This window comes from Rhinatrema bivittatum, chromosome 16 (assembly GCF_901001135.1).
Source record: "Rhinatrema bivittatum chromosome 16, aRhiBiv1.1, whole genome shotgun sequence".
Taxonomy (NCBI): Eukaryota; Metazoa; Chordata; class Amphibia; order Gymnophiona; family Rhinatrematidae; genus Rhinatrema; species Rhinatrema bivittatum.
Genome location: NC_042630.1, coordinates 70986517 through 71003863, shown reverse-complemented (window position 1 = coordinate 71003863; position 17347 = coordinate 70986517). Strand labels below are relative to the sequence as shown.

The window sequence follows — 17347 nt, the reverse complement described above, 5'->3', positions numbered from 1 at the left end:
TGCGAGGCAGAATAGCGACGGTCGAAGATGGCGGCAGCGATGATAAAGCAGCAGCGGCAAAAGCAGCAAACATTGGGACCTGGGCTGGGAATGGGAATATTGTGGTGGTGTCTCTCAACCTCTGGTGATGCGTGGCCCTCAGAGGAGGGGCGAGAGGGGCGTGAGCACCGGGGTAAGAGGGAGCATACGGTTCTTTTTGTAGCTGTATGTATTCACGTGCTTTTGTATTCTTGACACTCATATACATACAGATACATATATCTATGTGTTTGTATTTATATTCTAGTAATATATCTGAAGGTCGAAATGGTCAGTTTTTCCAATGGAAAAAGATAAATAGTGACTTGTTCCAGGACTCTGTACTGTTTAAATTATTCATTAACGATCTGAAAAAGGAAAGAAGGGAAAGAGAAAATTTGCAGATAACCACACAAAAATGCTCGACGTAGTTGACCCGCAGGACCTTGTGAATATCTAAATTGCACTTTTTTTTACATGGTTTCATCTGTCAAGTGATGTAGGTAAAGGAAAATATTCCTGACTCTAGGTACACAATGTTGGGTTCAGTATTATGAGTAACCTTAGGAGGAGAGGATCTTGGTATCATTGGGGTCACTATGTCGAAATCCTCAATACCATAGGGCTGATACAGTGAAATGTGCACAGGTTTATGTAATTGGACGTGTGTTTTTGATGTGGCTAGACTTAACACCCAATGCAATAAGCAGATTAGTGTGTCCAAATGCATGCCTAAACAAACATGCAGCCGATAGTGCTCATCACTTGTAAATGCAAAATAGATAAGGCTATTAGTTATCCCTCCCCCACCCCCAAATACAGACAATATCTGGGTACCCAATGCACACTTTTTAACACAGCAAATTTAACTCCAGCCCCCGAGGTGGTGTTAAGTTAATCTGTGAGTCAAGGGCTCAGGAGAAATTTAAAAAATACTCTCCTCTGTGGTTCCTGCTACTTAGTATCTTTGCTATACTTGCATCTACTGCTTGCCGTGTTTAAGAACAAGGGGAGAATGTATTAGCTTGATTTAAAAAAAAAAAAATGCTGGACATACAAGACATGCTCCAGTCTGATTTTATTCTTTGTTATTGGGTAAAATCGGCAGAAGAGAATTAAAACGGACACTCGTATTATGCGTCCATTGCAATTGTGGGCGCTCGATGCAGTTGAGTGCTAGGGATGCATAATTCTTTCCTAGCACATCCTTTAATGCAGCAGCTCACTAAATATCGTATTGGGTGCCCAGGAGACGTGGCTGTACACACAAATGCCTGTTTTAATGCGTATCTTATTGCATTAGCCTGCATGTATGGTAATGGTCAAAAAAGCAAATAGAATTTTTCAAAAAGGAATGGAGCATATTTTACCTCTGAATAGATCTGTGGTGCAATTGCAGCTTATTTATTTAGTCTTACTACCTTTTTGAATAAGAAATTCATTTTGAGTATTGTGTGCAGTTCTGGTTGCCCCAAACTCAAAAAAAGATATAGCGAAACTAGAAAAGATGCAGAGAAGGGCAACAAAATGAATGTGGAGAGAATGGCCTCCAATGAACAGAGGCTACACAAGTTAGGGCTTTTCAGCTTGGAGGAAAGGCTGCTGAGAGCAAATATAATAGAGACTTATAATATCATGAGTGAGGGAGAACAGTTACTTACTCTCTCAATAGTACTAAGACTGGTGGACATGCTATGAAACTAGTGAGTAACATATTAGAGTTTTTTTTCACTCAATAATAATCAAACTGGAATTCTTGTTTTGGGAGAGTGTGGTAAAGATATCTAATATAGTTGGGTTTAAAAGGGGTTTGGACAAGTTGGAGGAAAATAAAAACCCAAACCATTATTAATCAGATAGACTTGGACAAGCATAATATTTGTGATGTGGATTGGCAACTGTCAGAACAGGATGCTGGGTTCAATGGACCTTTGGACTGACTCAGCATGACATATATAGGGATCTACATTTTCAATTTTTTTGTTTTTTTTTTTATTTTCCTGGGAATTTATCAGTGTTTATTACAAGAATAAAATGGGAGAAATCCAGAGAAAAATGGCTGGTTTTTCTGGATAAAAATAATTTGCATTTGTGTTGTTGTAATCAACATGTTAAATCCCTGGGAAAAATAAAATAAAATCTGAAAATGAAGCTTCCTATCTTATGCTCATAAACAAACAAAACCCCCCCTATAAGGTGATAATACTTTTTTGTTCCTCTACAAATCTCAAATGTATGTTCCTTGTGTTCCATCTCCCCTGCCCATTTAGGAAGATCTTTGCTCTGTGTCCATCTGTGCATTTATAAAGAGATTTTGCATAATCATGTGTTGGTTTTATATGTGTATATACAACCCCTGTACATATTCTCTATTTATTGACTCCCTGTACATATTTTCTCCTCCTGTACCCGTCCTCACCCCCCCGCCCCCCCCCTCGTCAAGATCACCCTCACCCCTCCCTCCCCTAGTTTTCGAGTTTTTACTATGTTACTATGCTCATGTTACACACAGTTCTTTGTAAAGGCTCCGCCTATATTTATCTTGGTTTGTAAGTTATCTGTAAACCGGCACGATGTGCAAACGGTTGCCGGTATATAAAATTAAATAAATAAATAAATAAATATATTTAGATATATGCAGACCTACAAATGCAATTTATAGATCCTGCTATATAAACGAAATGGGTTGATGAAATTTGTGTTTTCATAGTGAACCTCATATAGCGTGCCCAGAAGCTACTGGCTTATTAGCTCTAGAGAGCACTAGGCCTTTTTGAACCATTGGTCACCATGAAGTGGTTGAATGATGCTTCAAGAAGAAGCTATCGTTATTACATTTACAGGATTCTTTCAAAACTGAAGCTATCAGAAGCAGATAATAAACCAGTAGCTTCTGGGCACGCTATATGAGGTCACTATGAAAAACACAAATTTCATCAACCTGTTTTCATTTACATAGCAGGATCTATAAATTGTGTTTTTCAGTTGTTCCATGCTATTTAGATTACTTTAATAATTTTTGGACATACAAATGCATGCATGTCAACAAAAGCATCAACCTGGTGCAGCAGGAAAGGATCCTGTAGCAAGGACCTGCTCTCCAGGTGAGGCATTGTCCTTTCGCACCGAGGATATCTCCCCAAGGCCTATAGCCCAGGAGGGAAGGGTAGGTTGGCCGTCATAGTTGATGATTCGATTATTAGGAATGTAGATAGCTGGGTGGCATGGTGGGTGTGAGGATCGCCTGGTAACATGCCTACCTGGTGCGAAGGTGGCAGACCCCACGCGTCACCTACGTAGGATTTTAGACAGTGCTGGGGAGGAGCCAGCTGTCGTGGTATATGTGGGCACCAACGACACAGGAAAATGTGGGAGGGAGGTTCTGGAAGCCAAATTTAGGCTCTTAGAAAGCTGAAATCCAGAACCTCCAGGGTAGGCATTCTCTGAAAGGCTCCTGTTCCACGCGCTGGTCACCAGAGGCAGGCAGAGCCCCGGAGTCTCAATTGCACGGATGAGACAACTGTGCAAGGAAGAAGGATTCAGTTTTGTTAGGAACTGGGGAACCTTTTGGGCAGGGGTAGTCTCTTCCAAAGGGATGGGCTCCACCTTAACCAGGGTGGAACCAGACTGATGGTGCTAACCTTCAAAAAGAGGAGAGCGCAGCTTTTAAACTAGAACAAAGGGGAAAGCAGACAGTCACTCAGCAGTGCATGGTTCGGAGAGAAGGAGCAATTTTAGATCTAATTCTCAGTGGAGCACAGGATTTGGTGAGAGAGGTAACGGTGGTGGGGCCGCTTGGCAATAGTGATCATAATATGATCAAATTTGAATTAATGACTGGAAGGAGGACAGTAAGCAAATCCATGGCTCTCCTACTAAACTTTCAAAAGGGAAACTTTGATAAAACTAGAAAAATAGTTAGAAAAAAAACTGAAAGGAACAGCTACAAAAGTAAAAGGTGTGCAAGAGACGTGGTCATTGTAAAAAAAAAAAAAAAAAAAAAAAAAACCCCATTCTAGAAGCACAGTCCAGATGTATTCCACACATAAAGAAAGGTGGAAAGAAGGCAAAACGATTACCGGCATGGTTAAAAGGGGAGGTGAAAGAAGCTATGTTAGCCAAAAGATCTTCATTCAAAATTGGAAGAAGGATCCAACAGAAGAAAATAGGATAATGTTGGCAAGTTAAATGTAAGACATTGATAACAGGCTAAGAGAGAATTGAAAGAAAGTTGGCCAGGAGAGGCAAAAACTCACAGTAAAAACATTTTAAATGTATCCGAAGCAGAAAGCCTGTGAGGGCGTCAGTTGGACCCTTAGATGATCGAAGGGTTAAGGGGCACTTAGAGAAGATAAGGCCATCTCGGAAAGATTAAAGGATTTCTTTGCTTCAGTGTTTACTGAAGAGGATGTTGGGGATTGTACCCGTACTGGAGAAGGTTTTCATGGGTAATGATTCAGAAGGACTGAACCAAATCACGTGAACCTAGAAGATGTGGTAGACCTGATTGACAAAGTGAAGAGGAGTAAATCACCTGGACCGGATGGTATACACCCCAGAGTTCTGAAGGAACTAAAAATGAAATTTCAGACCTATTAGTAAAATTTTAACCTATCATTAAGTCATCCATTGTACCTGAAGACTGGATGATAGCTAATCTAGCCCCAATATTTAAAAAGGGCTCCAGTGCGATCCGGTAAAATACAGACCGGTTAGCCTGACTTCAGTGCCAGGAAAAATAGTGGAAAGTGTTCTAAACATCAAAATCACAGAACATATAGAAAGACATGGTTTAATGGAACAAAGTCAGCATGGCTTTACCCAGGGCAAGTCTTGCCTCACAATTCTGCTTCACTTTTTTGAAGGAGTTAATAAACACGTGGAGAAAGGTGAACCGGTAGATGTAGTATACTTGGATTTAAGAAGACGTTTGGAACAAACTTCCTCATGAGAGGCTTCTAGGAAAAGTAAAAGTCATGGGGTAGGTGGGGATGTCCTTTAGTGGATTACAACTGGCTAAAAGACAGGAAACAGAGAGTAGTAGTAAATGGCCAATTTTCTCAGTGGAAGGGAGTAGACAGTGGAGTGCCTCACGATCTGTATTGGGACCCTTACTTTTCAATATATTATAAATGATCTGGAAAGAATACGAGTGAGAATCAAATTTGGCAGATGATACAAAATTGTGCAGATTAGTTAAATCACAAGCAGATTGTAATAAATTGCAGGAAGACCTTGTGAGACTGGAAAATTGGGCATCCAAATGGCAGATGAAATTTAATGTGGATAATTGCAAGGTGATGCATAAAGGGAAAAATAACCCATGCTATAATTACACAATGTTGGGTTCCATATTAGGTGCTACAACCTAAGAAAGATCTAGTGGGTCCATAGTGAATAACACATTGAAATTGTCGGTTCAGTGTGCTGCGGCAGTCAAAAAAGCAAACAGAATGTTGGGAATTATTAGAAAGGGAATGGTGAATAAACGGAAAATGTCATAATGCCTCGGTAATGCTCCATGGTTGAGACCGCACCTTGAATACTGTGTACAATTCTGGTCACCGCATCTCAAAAAAGATATAATTGCGATGGAGAAGGTACAGAGAAGGGTTACCAAAATAAGGGGAATGGAACAGCTCCCCTATGAGGAAAGACTAAAGAGGTTAGGACTTTTCAGCTTGGAGAAGACAGCTGAGGTGGATTATGATGGAGGTGTTTAAAATCATGAGAGGTGTAGAAGGGGTAGATGTGAATCGGTTATTTACGCTTTCGGATAATAGAAAGACTAGGGGCACTATGGGGCACATTTAAAACTAATCGGAGAAAGTTCTTTTTCACTCAATGCACAATTAAACTCTGGAAATTGTTGCCAGAGGATGTGGTTAGTGCAGTTAGTGTAGCTGTGTTTAAAAAAGCATTGGATAAGTTCTTGGAGAAGTCTATTACCTGCTATTAATTAAGTTGACTTAGAAATTAGCCACTGCTATTACTAGCAACGGTAACATGGAATAGACTTAGTTTTGGGTACTTGCCAGGTTCTTATGGCCTGGATTGGCCACTGTTGCAAACAGGATGCTGGGCTTGATGGACCCTTGGTCTGACCCAGTATGGCATGTTCTTAAGGATACATTCCTCCGAACCATGCACTGCTTGAGTGACTGTCTGCGTTCCCCCTTGTTCTAGTTTTAAAAGCTGCTCTATCTCCTTTTTAAAAGTTAGTGCCAACATCTTGGTTCTACTCTGGTTAAGGTAGAGCCCACCTTTCGGAAAAGTCTCCCCTTCCCCAAAAGTTTCCAGTTCCTTAGAAAACTGAAACTCTCTCTTCCCTGCACCATCGTCTCATCCACGCATTGAAACTCCAGAGCTCTGCCTGCCTCTGGGGACTTGCACGTGGAACAGGAAGCGTTTCAGAGAATGCCACCCTTGAAGTTCTGGATTTCAGCTTTCTACCTAAAATCGTACATTTTGGTTTCCAGATCCTCTCTCCCATATTTTCCTATGTCGTTGGTGCCCACATGTACCACAGCAGCTGGCTTCTCCCCAGCACTGTCTGTAATCCTATCTAGAAGATGCGTGAGGTCTGCCACCTTTGCACCAGGCAGGCAAGTTACCAGGCGGTCTTCACGTCCACCAGCCACCCTGCTATCTACATTTCTAATAATTGAATCACCAACTATGATGGGCCGGCCTAACCCTTCCCTCTTGAGCAGTAGCCCTGGGACACTTATGTTTGGTGCAAGAGGACAAAACATCACCTGGAGAGCAGGACCTTGGTACAGGATTACTTCCTGCTACACCAGGGTGATATTCTCCAACTGGTAGACCTTTCTGATCCAAGGTGCACTTGGGCTGCCAGCCTGGATTTGGAACTTGGCTCCTAGGTCCCCTGAAGGTCCCATCAGTGTACCTCTGTCTACCTCAGCTCTTCCAAGTCTGCCACTGTAGCCTCCAGAGTTCGGATTTCTTCCCTGAGAGTCAGAAGCTCTTTGCACAGAGTGCACACATACAATCTCTCACTGGTGGATAAAAAATCATGTGTGAGACACTCAATGCAAAAGACTGGAAAGCCCCCCCCCTCTTGCGGCTGGACTGCTGCCTTCATCTTAATTTTGTTGAGTTCCTAGTTCAGGTAAAGTACAGTGCCCAACTCTATGCAGAAGATGATGTAACCCCTGTGACTTTTGTCTCGCTTGTCCACGGAAATCCAGCCGAGTCTGTTCTGAAGGAGAGGGCAGGACCAGCAAGCATGGCACTCTAGCCAGAGGTCTCACTCTCTCTTGCACTTTTCAGCTTCCAAATATGCTCACTAAGTAGAGAGCCTGATGGAAGATTTAGAAGGGGAGGGGGGCTCAGTCGTTGCAGCAGCCCAAATGCATACCTATGCCATGGGCTGAGCTTTGTATTAGGTAATGTACTTGACGGCAGGAGTATTGGAGGTACAGGCAATTGGGCTTAAGGCTGATATGTGATATTGGTGATAGAAAATGGGATAGATATTAATTCTGCGCTCTTGATTCCCCCAGCAAGGGATAGCTAAAGACCTTGTAAGAGCCATGATGGCTGCTATTGTCAGTCGGTGAGTTGTCCATGTACCCAATCCGTAGACCACGAATTTTCACAGGAACCAAATTGCCCTTTCTACTCCTTTAGCAACTTGGTATCAATTATCTAAAATGTTATGCATTATAGACTTAGTTTTTGGGTACTTGCCAGATTCTTATGGCCTGGATTGGCCACTGTTGGAAACAGGATGCTGGGCTTGATGGACCCTTGGTCTGACCCAGTATAGCATGTTCTTATGCTTATTTATGGCCTTGCAGTGGGGAATAGGCAGGCATGAGCTCTGTAGCTGCTGTGAATTTCTGCTTTTTTCCTTGGCAGACTACAATCATGGCGGTGGAGTTTGATGGAGGAGTCGTCATGGGTGCAGATTCCCGCACAAACAACAGGGTAAGGAGTATAAGACCTCCATGTGCAAAGCTTCTGTGATGATCTCAATGATTTGTGCTTGAGGTGAAGTCTATTTATTGTACCCTGGGCCTGAGTTGAGACCAGAATTTAGCTCAAGGGATCCTTGGATAGTCATATGGTTCTATCAGTCAGCTCTATGGAACCTTTGGAGAGCCTTAGATACACATAATAAAGCTCTGTCATTTAGCTATAGGCAACATCTCTGTGTGGTTGAACCCTTTTTATATCTGTTCTTTAGGTTGCCTTGGAGTAAGGCAGGGATTGGTAATTTTTTGTTCATCTCTTGCAGTGCATACATCGCTAACCGGGTGACAGACAAGCTGACTCCAATACATGATCGAATCTTTTGCTGTCGCTCTGGCTCTGCTGCAGATACTCAGGCCATTGCTGATGCTGTCACATACCAGTTAGGCCTCTATAGGTAAGTTTTGTAAGATCCAGACACAGCCCAAGTCATAAAATGTGGAGCCTAATGTGAACTTGCATGCACCTTGGCAACTCAAAGTCTGCAGAGAGGGTGTGGATATATCTAATCCCCTTCCCCTTTTGATTTTGCTGATGTGTGATCCACTGTGCACTTGTGTTGTAGCATTGAGCTGGATGAACTCCCGCTGGTGCACACAGCAGCCAGTCTCTTCAAAGAGATGTGCTACTCCTACCGGGAGGACCTCATGGCGGGCATTATTGTGGCTGGCTGGGATAAGAGCAAAGGAGGACAGGTGAGGCAAACATTATCTCATACTTAGTACTCCTAAGGGAGTACAAAGAGCAGAAGACGATTTTGCAGGTGATTGAAGATTTGTAAGAATTGCTTTGCTGGGAAAATTTTTCACTTAAAGTTGGAGCAAAGATTATTGGGTTAACTGACATTGTGTGTACTTGATTTAAAAGTGTAAGCTAGGTAAACTTTTAATGTTTGATTTCAAAAGGAAATCCCTGATTGATTAATTGTGAAAAATGTAACTCTTGGTCTCATAATTGGGATGAAGGGCAAAGAAGACACTGAAAACTAACCTAGCTTTTAAAACAAGGGAGTAATCCAACCCTATTAATATATTAACTGTTGTCTCCCTTGCAGGTCATTGCAACCCAACATAAGACACCAAATAAATTTGAAGGCCTTTTACATTAGATTAAGCATCCCTATTCCATAACGAGATGCAGGCAGCAGTTGAGCAACTAGAGGTGGGACCAGTTTTGCACTCATGTATGATTTACCAGTTGGTGAGAGATCATATGTGTGCTCCTGGCTTTCAGAAAACTAGTCCAATCTCTAGAGGCTAGAGTGAAAGACCTGAAAATGCTGAGGCAGACAGGTATATAGAGGAGACATTCAAGAACATAGTCAAGTCCCAACTCCAGTCTGACAGCCTTTGTGCTGCCTTGGAGGAGTAAGATTACCTGGAAAGAGAGCATCACCTTGTTGTAGTAAGAAGTGATCCTGTAGTTCCCTGTATGTACCCAGATCATTCCAGACTCCTGGGTTTATGCATCCCTGCCAGCAGATGGAGACAGAGAAAGTTTCACTGACACTGTTTGATAAGCCCTGGTGCCACCTGCAGTTCCTCAGTATTTCTCTGTCTTTAGCAGATGGTGGCTGCTGCATACACCTGCAGTTTCTCAGTATTTCTCTGTCTTTAGCAGATGGTGGCTGCTGCATACACCTGCAGTTTCTGGTGCATTTTTTCTTTTTTCTTTTTTGTCTTTTTTTTTTTCAGGAGCCTTTCTCCCAGGGGTCAGGTTCCCTGGCGGAAACCCTTCCCTGTTTGGTTGAGGTGGATGAGCTGGAGGTCGGTGACCTTTTTGTACGCTCGCTCTGGCTCCCATCCATGGGGTGCAGATCTGATGGTCCAGATTCCTCCCTTCACAAGGCCACCTAGGTGGCTTTTGAGCTCGGGTCAGATGAGTTTTTGTTTTGTTGTTATAGGGTGTGCTCTCCTTGGTATTTAGGCTGAGCTGAAGCTGGATAGTTCCCTTTGGCCTTAGGAGAGCAGAGGACCTGTTCTTTTAGTAAAGCTTACAAAAACCCCCCCCACAGTGCCTGAACATACCTTGATCAATCCAGACCAGTGGGTTGTGCGTTCCTGCCAACAGATGGAGTCAGAGAACAAAAACTTTGGGCACTGCTACATAACAGAGTGTGCCACCTGCAGTCCAGCAGATGGTAGAGATGCAATCCTGCAGTCTGTTAGTTAGTTTAAAAAAAAAAAAGCGATAGGGAAAATGTATTCCTGGTTAGGCACCTTCGTGGGCCATCCCTCAGTGGAAGCCGGGCAACCGGGGGGTTGGACACCCTTCCGGAGTCTCGTCCGCAATGGTCCAGTGGCTTCGACAACCCAGGGGCTCCTGGTTCCCTCGACCACCGAAGTGGCTCCTTTTTACACGGTTTCCCTCAGACTCCAAGGGTAGCTGTGTAAAGGTTGTGTGGTTTTTTTTTCCTTTCAAAAAAAACCCAAAAAGTAAAAGATCCTCTTCAAGGTAGGTGGAGTCTGGTCTGGGAAATGGCCGTGCTGTTTCTCTGGCAGGCAAGTTGGAGTGGGGGAGCTAGACCCCCCAAGGATCTCACCAATGTCCTGGGGCTTCGGGTAGGTCGGCAGGGCTGGAAAGCCTTTGTGTGGGTAGTAGGCTGCATTTTCTTGTACTGGCGGCCCTTTGACAGTGGAGGGGGGGGGGTCAGGACTTGGAGTTCTGTCCAGAGTTTGTGCTGCTGCTGCACTAGGCTAGGAAGCGGGCGATTCTGAAGAGAGCAGCACGGTCGGACGTTCTGTCGGAGCCTCCACCCAAGCGGGTGTCCATGGGGTCCTTGGACCTTAATCAACCGGCAGGGGACCTGAGTCAAGGATAGGCTGCTGTCCCCACTCGGAGATACCACTGTCTCCGGTGGGATCAGGATCCGGGGCTCATGCATGATATGGGCGATGGGAACCAGGACGACCCAGATGAGCTGCCACCTTCTTTCGCAGCAGTGGAGCTCGAGTTGGGAGCAGGCCAGAAAATGGCGGTCGGGCCCGGCACACAGACTGGATCAGATGAGGTGATTTTAAACACGGCAGAGCAAGGTTGGAACGATCCGCCCTCCCATTCGGAATTTCAGGCCTAGTTTGGGGCTATACGAAATGATGTTGCCCAGTACCTCCAGGAAATGGGGGAAATGCTCACTGGGTTAACAGCTGAGGTGCACGAGCTGGAACGCCATGTGTGTGAGATGGAGGAGGGGCTGGAGGACCAACAACGGGTGGCTCAAGATTTAACTGAGGAGCACCAAACTCTCAAAGACCAGCAGATAGAAATGAGTTTGCAATTGGAAGATATGGAAAATAGGCTGAGGAGGTCTAACCTCTGCTTCAGGGGGATCCCTGAAGAGGCAGAGTATAGAGACAGCTTTCTTGTAGTGCAGGACATTTGCCTACAGCGCCTTGCAGAATCAAATAATCCAGAGGAGATGACAGAGTTCACAGAACTTTGGGAACACCGAGGAATAAACAGGCAAGAGATATAGTTGCCTGCTTTCATAATTTTTCAATAAAGGAAAAAGTGATGTACACTGCAAGGAAGCAAGGATCTGTGACTTGGAAAGGCAATAAGATAGAAATCTTCCAAGATTTGGCAGTCACCACCATAAAAAAAAAAGGCGTGAATTTCGGGAGGTGGTGCTAACACTGTGCACTCAAAACATACGATACCGGTGGTTGTTCCCTTTTGGACTCAGTTTCACCCACTTCATGGGTTAAAAATGTGGCGGAAGCTGAAGACCTATTAAGAGCAGCGGGATATATGGCAGAGGATTGCCAGTCTTCAACCACAGAATCTACAGGGACCACAAGAGAACGGGGGCAGCCGAATTGGCAACAAGTGCCCAAAGGAGGGAAACGGCTATGTCGCCATTCTGGGGACTCGTCCGCATCCAAAGATCCAGGCTGAGTAGCAGAGATACCCCGACAGCATCAGTGAAAACATATGGACTGCAGGTTTATTTTGAGAGCTAAAGTTGGGAGGAGAGATTGTTGCTTTATACACTAAGGACAGCAGAGAATGGGGGGGGGACTTGCCTAGTGACATCATCGCTCAATATGGAAGGGAACCCATAGGAGCAGTAGTGGGTGTGGAAGGGAGGGGAACAGGGGGGAAGGAGAAGGGGGGGGGGGGGATTAAGAGCATGAACTTTACCTCAATGACACTTGGAAGCATAACATGGTCTGACCATGCCCCAGTGTGGGTCAGCGAGGTGGTGAAGCTGGGACCAGATTTTGGCGATTGAATGACCACTTATCAGAGGATAAGGCCTTCACAGATGAAGTGATTGCTGGTGGCTGAAAGGAATCAGTAAGTTTTTGCTTGGGACATTGTCTTTTTTTTTTAAAGTATTGGGGCAAAGTTAACTATTTGGGAAAATTATTTAGTGTGTTTGTGCCTTTAATAGTCAGAAAGGCAGTGAATAAACAAGTTAGACTATTTGCATTTTTAAATAGTCAATAAGGTAGCAGTAGGTAGGCAGCGAATAAACAAGATAGACTGTTTGTATTTTTAGTCAATCAATAAGGTAGCAGTAGGTAGTGTGTTTATTTTTAAAAGTCTGCAGAACTGAGTGTTCTCCAGACTTTTAAAGAGCTGAGTGTTGTATTTAATACTAACTGAGTGCTTGTATTGAAAAAAAAACCCCACAAAAAGTAGCCAGAAGCTAGAAATAAGCTAGGAGCAGTATATACCAAAGTAAAAAAGTTGAATAGTTCAGCTCAGTTACTCACCTTGGAAAGGTGTTGAGGTAGTGTGATTGGGTTTGAATAGGGAACAACATTTGTTAATCAAGGGAGCAGTGAGTCACTCAGGCTGACTAACTGAAGTTAGACTGTTTGTATTTCCCCACCCACCCCTAGCTCATCCCTTAATTTATAGGCAGGTGCCACTTTCACAAAAAAAAAAAAAATCAACAAAAACTTTATTGAGAATTCGATCAGACCCCGGTAGGCCACTACCAGACACATAGTGAACTCACTAATACATTTAAAGGAAGTTAGACACATTCCTACTCCCATAGCAACCTAAAACTTAACTAGGAACTGATCAAAATTGAGATGAAGGCAGCAGTCCAGCAGCAAGAGGGGGGCTTCCCAGTCTTTTGCATCGAGTGTCACTTGTACAATTTTTTACCCACCGGTGAGAAGTTGTACATGTGCATGCGATGCAAAGAGCTCCTGGCTCTCAGAGAACGAGTCCGATCTCTGGAGGCTAGAGTGGCAGACCTGGAGGAGCTGAGGCAGACAGAGAGGTATATAGATGAGACTTTCAGGGACATAGTAGTCAAGTCCCAACTTCAGACTGGCAGCCCTGGTGCTGCCTTGGAGGAAGAAGGTCTCATGATGGGAGAGCACCAACCAGGTGTAGCAGGAAAGGATCCTGTAGCAAGGACCTGCTCTCTAGGTGATGCATTATCCTTTCGCACTGAGGATATCTCCCCAAGGCCTACTGCCCAGGAGGGAAGGGTTAGGTCGGCCGTCATAGTTGGTGATTCGATTATTAGGAATGTAGATAGATGGGTGGCTGGTGGGTGTGAGGATCGCCTGGTAACATGCCTACCTGGTGCGAAGGTGGCGGACCTCACGCGTCACCTAGATAGGATTTTAGACAGTGCTGGGGAGGAGCCGGCTGTCGTGGTACATGTGGGAACCAACGACATAGGAAAATGTGGGAGGGAGGTTCTAGAAGCCAAATTTAGGCTCTTAGGTAGAAAGATTAAATCCAGAACCTCCAGGGTAGCATTCTCTGAAATGCTCCCTGTTCCACGTGCAGGTCACCAGAGGCAGGCAGAGCTCCAGAGTCTCAATGCGTGGATGAGACGATGGTGCAAGGAAGAGGGATTCAGTTTTGTTAGGAACTGGGGAACCTTTTGGGGAAGGGGGAGTCTCTTCCGAAGGGATGGGCTCCACCTTAACCAGGGTGGAACCAGACTGCTGGCGCTAACCTTTAAAAAGGAGATAGAGCAGCTTTTAAACTAGAACAAAGGGGAAAGCCGACAGTCGCTCAGCAGCGCATGGTTCGGAGAGAGGTATCTTTAAAGGATACTAATGATGCATTAGAATTAGGGCATCCCGACAGTGAGGTTCCAATAATTAGAAAAGTAGTCCAAGTGCCTGTAACTAAAAACTACCCTGAGCTAAAAAATTGTAACTTATCCCTATCAATTAAAAAGCAGAACGAAAAAAGAAACAAAAAACAAACTTTGAAATGTTTGTATGCTAATGCCAGAAGTCTAAGAAGTAAGATGGGAGAATTAGAATGTATACCAGTAAATGATGACATAGACTTAATTGGCATCCCAGAGACATGGTGGAAGGAGGACAACCAATGGGACAGTGCTATACCGGGGTACAAATTATATCGCAATGACAGAGAGGAGCACTCGGGAGGAGGTGTGGCACTTTATGTCCGGGACGGCATAGAGTCCAACAGGATAAACATCCTGCATGAGACTAAATACAAAATTGAATCTTTATGGGTAGAAATCCCTTGTGTGTCAGGGAAGACTACAGTGATAGGGGTATACTACCGTCCACCTGGTCAAGATGATGAGATGGACAGTGAAATGCTAAGAGAAATTAGGGAAGGTAACCAAATTGGTAGTGCAGTAATAATGGGAGACTTCAATTACCCCAATATAGACTGGGTAAATCTATCATCGGGTCACGCTAGAGAGATAACGTTCCTGGATGGAATAAATGATAGCTTTATGGAGCAATTGGTTCAGGAACCGACGAGAGAGGGAGCAATTTTAGATCTAATTCTCAGTGGAGCACAGGACTTGGTGAGAGAGGTAACGGTGGTGGGGCCGCTTGGCAATAGTGATCATAATATGATCAAATTTGATTTAATGACTGGAAAAGGAACAGTGTGCAAATCCAAGGCTCTCGTGCTAAACTTCAAAAGGGAAACTTTGATAAAATGAGAAAAATTGTTAGAAAAAAACTGAAAGGAGCAGCTACAAAAGTAAAAAATGTCCAAGAGGCGTGGTCATTGTTAAAAAATACCATTCTAGAAGCACAGTCCAGATGTATTCCACACATAAAGAAAGGTGGAAAGAAGGCAAAACGATTACCGGCATGGATAAAAGGGGAGGTGAAAGAAGCTATTTTAGCCAAAAGATCTTCATTCAAAAATTGGAAGAAGGATCCAACAGAAGAAAATAGGATAAAGCATAAACATTGGCAAGTTAAATGTAAGACATTGATAAGACAGGCTAAGAGAGAATTTGAAAAGAAGTTGGCTGTAGAGGCAAAAACTCACAGCAAAAACTTTTTTAAATATATCCGAAGCAGAAAGCCTGTGAGGGAGTCAGTTGGACCCTTAGATGATCGAGGGGTTAAAGGGGCACTTAGAGAGGATAAAGCCATCGCGGAGAGATTAAATGATTTCTTTGCTTCGGTGTTTACTGAAGAGGATGTTGGGGAGGTACCCGTAATGGAGAAGGTTTTCATGGGTAATGATTCAGATGGACTGAATCAAATCACGGTCAGCCTAGAAGATGTGGTAGGCCTGATTGACAAACTGAAGAGTAGTAAATCACCTGGACCGGATGGTATACACCCAAGAGTTCTGAAGGAACTAAAAAATGAAATTTCCTGGCGTGTAGCCAGATGGACTCAGGACAAATGGGATAGTATCCGCGTGCTAGCAGTTGGAGACGGATCTGACGTCAGCACAGGGGCGTGTATATATCCCCACAGGAAGCGCAGCTGTTCAGTAATTTCCGTCTCCAAAGCAGTTTGGAGTGCCTGCACGCTGGTTCAGCGTGCTTTCCAAGACTACTTTCATTTTTGTTTTCTTCTCTTCTAGATTCTACTTTACCTTTCTTCAACACCTTTTTGAGCCCCGCGCTCCTCAGGGGCCGTTCTGGCCGTGCCCCCCAGTTGAGCTTCCCGGGGTGACTCCCGTGGTCCCCCGGAGGTGTAAGTCCTCGGTTCAGCCGAGGCCCTCGCTCCCGGCGTGGACGAGGTAGCGGGTGCAGTGCCTCAACTGCGGCGGTGAAAGGTATCGGCCCTTTCCCCTCGCAGCCGGAGACCGCCTGTGATCCTGCCCGGCAGCGCTGCAGATTTGGTATGGCGTACGTCTCTTCGCCCAGGTCTCCGCTATCTAGAGGACCGGCGGCGTGGCAAGCTGTGGAGGACGCCATTTGTGGCCTTACTCAGGTATTCCGCGCCTGTAATGGGCGCGGCTTTTATTTATTTATTTATTTTTCTCCTCTCCTCCTTGTTCTTGCTTCTTGGCTACCACTGTGAGTATGTGCCGCATATTGCTGCTGTATGCCTATTGACTGCCCTTAGGTGTATATTGCTACCTGCTTCGTATTGTGCGGCTGTTTTTTCAGCGCCTATTGCTGTCGCATACTCTTGCTATTGGGCGCCTGTTTCTACTCAGCGCCTATTGCTGCCGCTTCCTATTGCTATTGTGCGCTTGTTTTGCTCAGCGCCTATTGCTGCCGCTTCCTATTACTATTGTGCGCTTGTTTTGCTCAGCGCCTATTGCTGCCGCTTGCCTTTGCTATTGTGCGCTTGCTCTATTCAGCGCCTATTGCTGCCGCATCCTATTGCTATTGTGCGCCTGTTCTAGCCTGCGCCTATTGCTGCCGCATAGGAAGCGCACGCTTGCTATATTCTGCTCATGGATCAGCTCGCAGCCGCGGCCGCAGCTGCGCCGCCACTTGCCCTAGACGTTTCAGCTCTGGGCCTCTGCTCCGCGTGCCACCTTCGTGCCACGCGCGGTACTGACCCCGACTCCCTGTGTACCCAATGTGTGGCGGCCGGGGGACCCTCCGGCCAGGACCAATCTCAGCCGCAGTTTTTTGATAGTTCACCTGCGGCTACCCCGGATTTGGGAGGCGGTCTCGACCACTCGGGAATCCCGGGGGATCTGGTACCCCGGCGTTTTGAGGCGGCTTCCATTTCCTGGGTGGATCTTTTTCAGGGAATTCATGCCTTTGTCCAGATGCAGACGGCTTCGCGTCCTGCCCCTACGGTCCTTGCTGCGCCTGTTCTTCCGGCGGTTGCTGCGGTTCCTGCGGGGGCGGCGTCTCCGGCGCATACTGCGGCTGCCACCATGATGGCAGCCTCTAGGGATCCGGTTTCGGGACCCTCGCAGCCTTCTCGGGAGCGGGACCTCCCGCTATTGGACAGTCCCGATCACTCGGACCTGGAGGTTTCACCGGACGAGTCCGAACTCCCGGACGAAGGGGGACCTCCCCCCGGGGATTGCGCCATACCGGACTATGCGGCGCTTTTTCCCTAAGGAGGACCTCTCGGACCTCGTGTCTCAGTGTCTGGCGGAGTTGGAGATCACTGGACCCAGTGCTTCGATTCCTTCTGCG

General features: G+C 45.3%; 1 protein-coding gene across 1 annotated transcript in view; it reads left to right on the top strand.

Moving 5' to 3' along the window:
* PSMB6 (proteasome subunit beta 6) overlaps positions 1 to 17347 on the top strand; it is a 57093-nt gene that overhangs the window by 7920 nt on the left and 31826 nt on the right. The window contains 4 exon segments of the mRNA XM_029580102.1: positions 7903 to 7962; positions 7964 to 7971; positions 8282 to 8413; positions 8582 to 8711. Coding sequence (XP_029435962.1) covers positions 7903 to 7962; positions 7964 to 7971; positions 8282 to 8413; positions 8582 to 8711 — 330 coding nt within the window.